Source organism: Carlito syrichta, unplaced genomic scaffold, assembly GCF_000164805.1.
Source record: "Carlito syrichta isolate Samal-C Ts95f unplaced genomic scaffold, Tarsius_syrichta-2.0.1 Scaffold304516, whole genome shotgun sequence".
Lineage (NCBI taxonomy): Eukaryota > Metazoa > Chordata > Mammalia > Primates > Tarsiidae > Carlito > Carlito syrichta.
The window spans coordinates 700,082-707,761 of NW_007248612.1; the positions used below are offsets into that span (position 1 = coordinate 700,082).

Here is a 7,680-nt window from a genome sequence, read left to right on the forward strand (position 1 = left end):
TTGAAGGAAGGAGGCCCTAAACTTACTGAGATAATATATGGAGTAAGGAAAACAAGTCTTTTTTTTGAGTTATGGTCTCACTCTGTCGCCCAGGCAGGAGTACAGTGGCATACTCACAGCTACTGAAGCCTCGACCTCCTGGCGTCAGGTGATCCTTCCACCTCAACCTTCCAAGTAACTGGGACTACAGGCATGCACCACCATGCCCGGCTCATTTTTTGATTTATCATAGAGATGAGGTCTCCCCATGTTGCCCAGTCTGGTCTTGAACCTTTGGGCTCAGGCAGTCCTCTCGTCTTGACCTCCGGAAGTGCTGGGATTACTGATATGAGCCTCCGTGCCTGGTGGAAAACAGGTAATTTAAAGGTGACTGTAATACAGTTAAACAAATGCCTCTTTTCCCCTTCTATACTAACTTGTTATTTAAATAGGGCAAGTTTTTATACATAAACATACTAAGAATTTACTTGTTTGATGTTAGTATGCTTAGCTTTATTTATCTTAGATAAAAATTTTTTGTGAATATTTTTATTTTTCCTTGACAACTTCTTGTATATTTATGAATTTTATAATTAAGTGGAGTACTAAAATAAATAATCTATATCAATTATGTTTGTGATTCATAGTTTATATTACATTTACTTTTGGTTCATTATTATGTTAATATCAATATATAAAAATCTGACAAAATATTAACTTTGGATTTTTTATTTTTATCAGAAATCATGAGTGGAGGATCTCAAGTCCACATTTTTTGGGGTGCTCCAGTTGGTCCACTGAAAATGACAGTATCACAGGACACAACTTCTTTAATATCCACTACTAGCCCTTGGAAAAAGATTCAGCTTTTATACAATCCACACTCTTTACATCTGAAGGATGAAAAATGCAAGCACAAGAATCTTGAAAACTGTCAAGTCCCAGAATCTGTTGGCTCTCCAGATCTTCTTAGTGGTCATCTTTTAGCAAACTCTGTGAATAGATCTATTCATGTGAAAGATGATTTTATACATTCTATTTCTGAAACACAGAATATAAAATCCCAGAAAAGAATTCACCCCTCAGGGCTGAGTAATGTAATCAATTCTAATGTGCAAATACCCGAATTAAAGAGCAGAGTTCAGCATTTAACTGAAGAAGAAAAGAATGAACATCTCAGTAAAAACAAGAAAATTATGGATGAACAGCTTAAAGATCATCAGTCACATATATATGGTCAGAACTTTCAAAAAAATTCTTTTCAGTTAGACTGTAAGTGTGTAGCTATATCAGATTTGGTCTGTAGTACTGAACAAATTAGTATAAGGCCTAAAGCAGCACAAACAAAGTGTGTGCCAACAGAGCATCATGAAATACAAAACCAACATCCGGAATTCTTTTCCTCTAACACAGTAGATAAGTCAAGGTCTGAAGGAGTAGTAGGGAATGCCTCAGAGCTTAAAATATCTACTGATACTGAATTTCTCAGTATAATGACCTCCAGCCAGTTTGCTTTTTTGACTCAAAAGAAGGATAAAGGGCAGAATCCTATAAAGAAAGGGAGCATAAACATGGAGACTGGACTAAAGACAAGTCATAGGGAAATAATAACTGAGGCTAATTTGACTCATTCTCATGATGATTTTGTAGAAGGATATGAAAATGGACACAACCAAGCTTATTCCCTTGAACTTTTTAGGCCTGTTTTTCCTAAAACAAAAAGTAGCCACCACATTCACATAAATTCTGATAAAGGACTTGAAGAAAATATAGGATCTCAAGAACTGTTCAGTTCTGAAGATGAATTGCCGCCAGATGAGATACGTATTGAGTTGTGTAGTTCAGGAATATTGTGTTCCCAACTAAATGCATTCCACAAAAGTGCTGTTAAAAGAAACTGTACCTCTGAAGATAAATCGGGCCATTCTGAAACTCTATCTAAAGTTGTCCAAGTATCTAAGAAAATGAAGTTGACTTCTGACACAAGAGATTCTGTTGTAGCAGTAGACCAAAGGAATGTGTCCAAATTTAAGGGTGTTAAAAAAACGTCATTAATAAAAAACTGTGATTCTAAAAGTCAGAAATATAATTGTTTAGTCATGGTGCTATCTCCATGTCATGTGAAAGAAATAAACATAAAATCTGGACCAAATTCGGGCTCTAAGGTGCCTTTAGCAACAGTTGTTGTAATTGATCAATCAGAAATTAAGAAGAAGGTTTTTCTGTGGAGGACTGCAGCATTTTGGTCACTTACAGTGTTTCTCGGAGATATAATTTTACTCACAGGTGAGGTCTTCATGGTACAGTGGTGGCTTATTTTATAAAGCTGTGTTTTGTTTGTTTTGTTTTCCTCCCACTGTTTAAGTCTTTGAGGACGGTTTCTTTACTGTCTGCCTTTTCAGGGCCTATCATAATTGATCCCATTATGGCATCTGTGCTGGTCTCCTTCCCACTGCCCATTCTCCTGTGCATTGCTACTTCTGGACCTTTTTCTGCTCTTCCAAGTTCTGCCTCTCCTTTCCACTCATCTTTTCCTTTTGAATCCTTCCCTGTTTGCTCCTCTTACTCATTCATCATGTCAGTGTTCTGGTCATATCACTAGGCTCCTTTTCATTTTTTTATGATTTTGTCTATTTTAAGTCTTTTCTTTAGCTATGTTAGCAGTCTTATGATGAAGGGACAGTATTTCTGCTTCTTTATCTAATCCCTAGTTTTGCTGTGCACATTACATTCTTAGGGAACAAATACAGATTTCTGATGCTTTATTTTATTACACTATTAATCACATTTGAAACTATGGAAAGGAAAAAAACTGATGTTATACCAACTTATTACAACCACCAGTAGTATTTTGGAGTGTTACCTTCCAGTTCTTTTCTTTTCTTTTTTGAGTTGGAGTCTCACTCGGTCGCCCAGACTGGAGTGCAGTGGCTGCTCCCGGTCACCGCAGCCTCGCCTTGCTGGGCTCCAGTGATCCTTCTGCCTCAGCCTTCCAAGTAGCTGGAACTACAGGTGCGCGCTACTGCCCGGCTAATTTTTTTGATTTATCGTAGAGATGAGGTCTTGCCAAGTTGCCCAGGCGGGTCTCAAACCCGTGGGCTCAGGCAGTTCACTCACCTCGGCCTCCCAAAGTGTAGAATTACAGGCTGAGCCACCGAACCCAGCCAGTTATTTTCTTTTCTTTTTTTTTGAGTTGGAGTCTCACTTTGTTGCCCAGGCTGGAATACAGAGGCACACTCACGGCCACTGCAGCCTCAACCTACTGGGCTCAGGCAATTCTACCTCAGCCTTCTACTTTCCAGTTATTTTCCTGTGCTCATTAAAATGTGTGTGTGTGTATGTGTGTATATTAATGTTATTGGGAATTTACTTTGTGTCAGACCCTGTTTTCCTTTGAATTCCTGGGCTCAAGCAATCCTCCTGCCTCAGCTTCCCAGAGAGGCTGGGACTATAGGCACGTACCACTGTACCCAACTAATTTTTCTGTAGAGATGGGGTCTTCCTTTGTTGTTCAGGCTGGTCTCAAACTCCTGGCCTCAAGCCATCCTCCTGCCTCAGCCTCCCAAAGTGCTGGGATTACAGGTATGAGCCACTGCTCCTGGCCTAAAGAAATATTTCTTGTTTATCAAATATATATAATATATGCCTTATGTAAACAGAGACCATTAATACCTTTTTTTGTAGAGCAGTGAACTTCCATACTGTTATCATTTTAATATACAAAAACAATTTTGTAACTTTACCTGTATACAGACATACCTAGGTTTAGTTGGTTTTTTTTTTTTTTTTTTGAGTCAGAGTCTCTACCACCCAGACTGGAGTACATTGGCACTGTCATGGCTATTGTAGCCTCAGCCTACTGGGCTCATGTGATCCTTTTGCTGCAGCCTTCCAAGTAGTTGGAACCACAGGCATGCGCCACTACATCCAGCTTATTTTATTTTATTTTATTTTGCTGTAGAGACAAAGTCTCACCAGTTTGCCCAGACTGGTCTCAAACCTTTGGACTCAGGCAATCTTCTCGCCTTGCCTTCCCAAAGTGCTGGGATTACAGAGTTGAGCCACCGTACCCAGCCTTGTTTAGGTTGGGGTCAAACTCTGTCTCCTAGGCTGGAGTGCACAGGCACAATCATGGCTTACCGTAGCCTTGGCTTCCTGGGCTCAGGCAATCCTTCTGCCTCAGCCTCCTGAGCAGGTGGAACTACAGGCGTGTGCCACCATACCCAGCTAATTGTTTGATCTTTTTGTAGAGGCAAGGCCTCACTGTGTTGCCTAGGCTGGTCTCAAACTCCTGGGCTTAAGCAATCCTCCCACGTTGGCCTCCCAAAGTGCTGGGATTACAGGTGTGAGCCACTGCCTCCAGTTGTTTTGGATTTTGGATTTGCTGTTTTTATCATTTTGTGCCTTTAGGCAGTTCATTTAACCTATTTGAAATTTATTTACTTGGCATGTGGGAGGTATACATAGTATTTTGCTATGCTTGGTAAATTAACAGTGTGAAGGAATTTATGTTATGACTATAACTTTTTTTCTCTTTCTAGATGTTGTTATTCATGAGGACCAATGGGTTGGTGAGACAGTACTACAATCAACATTCACCAGTCAGTTATTTAATCTTGGGAGTTATTCATCTGTTCAATCTGAAGAATGTAAGACATTTTGAATGTAATAATTTTTTAGTATCTAAAGTATATACACATACTAGGAAAGATTAGGGTTAAAATGGCTCTTTTACAAAACATTTTCTAAACAGTTAGCTGGAGAGTATTGGTTTCTTTTTTAAATTTTAATTTAATTTAAAGATGTGGGGTACAATTCAGGGTTAGGTATACAAATGTTCATTATGCAGGTTCCCTTGTTAATGAGGTGTGCCCCTCCCTCCCCTGGCAGTTTCCCTCAACTGCCAATCCCACCCCACCTTCCCTAGTAGTTTCCCACTCTGCCAATCCCTTTCTTATAGTATTATGATAATTGTTCAAGGTCCGCTTATAAGTGAGAACATATGGTACTCTGTTCTTCGTTTCTATGATAATCACTGAGTGCAATAGACTCGAAATTCATCCTAGTTGCTGCAAAGTCCGTATGTTTGTCCTTTAGGCTGCATAATATTCCATTATGTACATGTACCACGTTTTTTTAATCCAGTATCCAGTTTTGATGGGCAGCATGGTTGGTTCCATGTTTTTGCTGTTGTGAACAGAGCTGCAACAAACATGTGTGCAGGTATCTTTTTTGTAGAATGATTTGCGTTCCTCTGGGTATATTCCCAATAGGGGGATTGCTGGGTCATGTGGAAAGTCAATTTCTAGTTCTTTCAGAAATCACACTGTCTTCCAAAGAGGTTGCACTAGTTTGCATTCCCACCAGCAGTGTAGAAGCATTCCTTTTTCTCTGTATCCTCTCCAGCATCTGTTGTTGTTTGTTTTGTTAATGATGGCTATTCTTACAGGGGTTAGGTGGTATCTCAGTGTGGTTTTGATTTGCATTTCTCTAATGATGAGTGAGACTGAGCACTCTTGCCTGTGTCTGTTGACTGCCTGTATATCTTCTTTGGAGAAGTGTCTATTCATGTCTTTTGTCCACTTTTTAATGGGGCTGTTTGTTTTCTTCTTTTCAGGGTTTTTGAGTTCCTTGTAGATCCCAGATATTAGGCCTTTGTCAGATATACAGTTGGCAAATATTTTTTCCCATTCTGTGGGCTCTCTCCCTGGTCTCTTGGTGGTTTCTTTTTGCTTTGCAGAAGCTTGTCAGTTTGATGAGGTCCCACTTGTCTATCTTATTTCTTATGGTATGGGTGCTTAGGGTTTTGATCAGGAATTGGTTGCCAGTTCCAATTTCCATAAGGGTGTCTCCTGCGTTTTCTAAGATTCTTATAGTTTGAGGTTTTACATTTAGGGCTTTGATCCATTTAGAGTTAATTTTTGTGTATGGTGATAGGTAGGAGTCCTGTTTCAATCTTCTGCATGTGATCAGCCAGTTTTCCCAGCACATTTACTGAAAAGGTTCTCCTCTCCCCAGTGATTGTTGTTGGAGGCTTTGTCAAAGATGAGTTGGTTGAGAAATTGAGGCTTTGCTTCTGGTAGAGACCCTGTTCCATTGGTCTATGTGCCTGTTCTTGTACCAGTAACAGGCTGTTTTGATTACTGTAACCTTATAGTAAAGTTTGAAGTCTGTAAGTGTGATACCTCCTGCTTTGTTTCTTTTGCTAAAGATTATTTTGACTCTTCGTGGTTGCTTATGTTTCCATATGAATTTCTGTATTGTCATTTTCAGGTCTGAGAAGAATGATGTTGGTAACTTAATGGGTATTGCATTGAATCTGTAGATTGCCTTTTGTAGGTTGGACATCTTAACAATGTTGATTTTTCCAATCCATGAGCATGGAATATTTTCCCATTTGTTTGTGTCTTCTTGGATTTCTTTGAGTAGTATTTTGTAGTTCTCACCGTAAAGGTCTTTTACTTCTCTGGTTAGGTAGATGCTGAGGTATTACATTTTTTTGTGTGGCTATTGTGTGTGGGATTGTGCTTTTAATTTAGTTCTCTGCCTGCTTCTTGTTGGTGTATAAGAATGCAACTGTCTTTTGCACATTTATTTTGTACCCTGAGACTTTGCCAAAGTTCTTTATCAGTGCAAGCAGGTTTTTGACAGGTTCTTTTGTATTTTCAAGGTATAAGATCATATTGTCAGCAAAGAGGGATAACTTGACTTCCTCTTTTCCTATTTGGATACCCCTGATTTCCTTTTCTTGTCTAATTGTCCTAGCTAGAACTTCCAATGCAATGTTGAACACAAGAGGGATGAGAGTGGGCAGCCTTGTCTTGTTTCAGTTTTCAGGGGGAAATGTTTCCAGTTTCTGTCCATTTAATGATATGCTAGCTTGGGGTTTATTGTAGATGGTACTTACTGTTTTGAGGTATGTTCCTTCTATACCTAGGTGTTTGAGGGTTTTTATCAAGAAGGGTTGCTGGATTTTATTAAAAGTTTTTTTCTGCATCTAATGAGATAATCATGTGGTTCTTGTTTTTACATCTGTTCATGTGTTTAGAGCAAACAGCCCTGAATCCTGGGGATGAAGCCGACTTGGTCCTGGTGGATAATTTTTGAGATGTGTTTTTGGATCCGATTTTGCTAGAATCTTGTTGAGGATTTTTGCATCTGTGTTCATAAGGTATATTAGCCTGTAGTTCTCTTTTTTTTGTCGGCTCTTTACCTGGTTTAGCTTTGTAAAATGATTTGGGGTGAATCTCATCTTTCTTAATTGCCTGGAATACTTTCAATAGGATTGGTATCAGCTCCTCTTTGTACATTTTGTAGAATTCTGCTGGAAAGCCATCCGATCCAGGGCTTTTTTCGTGGGTAGTTTTCTTATGACAGAGTCCATTTCCTGGTTGTTATTGGCTTTTTTAGTGTCTCAGTGTCTTCTTGTTTCAACCTGGGGAGACTGTGTGATGTTAGAAAGTCCTCTATTTCATTTAGGTTATCAAATTTGTTTCCATATAGATGTACATAGTAATCTCTGATAATCTTTTGTATTTCTTCAGTTGTGATTTGATCTTTTATATTTCTGATTGTGTTTATTTGGACTTTTTCTTAGTCATTCTGGCTAGAGGTCCATCAATCTTGTTAATTCTTTCAAAGAACCAGCTTTTTGTTTTGTTGATGTTTTCTTATTTTTTTTTTTTGAGTTGGAGTCTCACT

General features: G+C 38.9%; 1 protein-coding gene across 1 annotated transcript in view; it reads left to right on the forward strand.

Moving 5' to 3' along the window:
• Positions 1 to 272: 272 nt before the first annotated feature.
• Positions 273 to 7,680, forward strand: part of FAM35A (family with sequence similarity 35 member A) — a 51,134-nt gene continuing 43,726 nt past the window's right edge. The window contains exons 1-3 of the mRNA XM_008060114.2: positions 273 to 355; positions 721 to 2,265; positions 4,521 to 4,628. Coding sequence (XP_008058305.1) covers positions 328 to 355; positions 721 to 2,265; positions 4,521 to 4,628 — 1,681 coding nt within the window. The 5' untranslated portion in view covers positions 273 to 327. The remainder of the gene's footprint in view (positions 356 to 720; positions 2,266 to 4,520; positions 4,629 to 7,680) is intronic.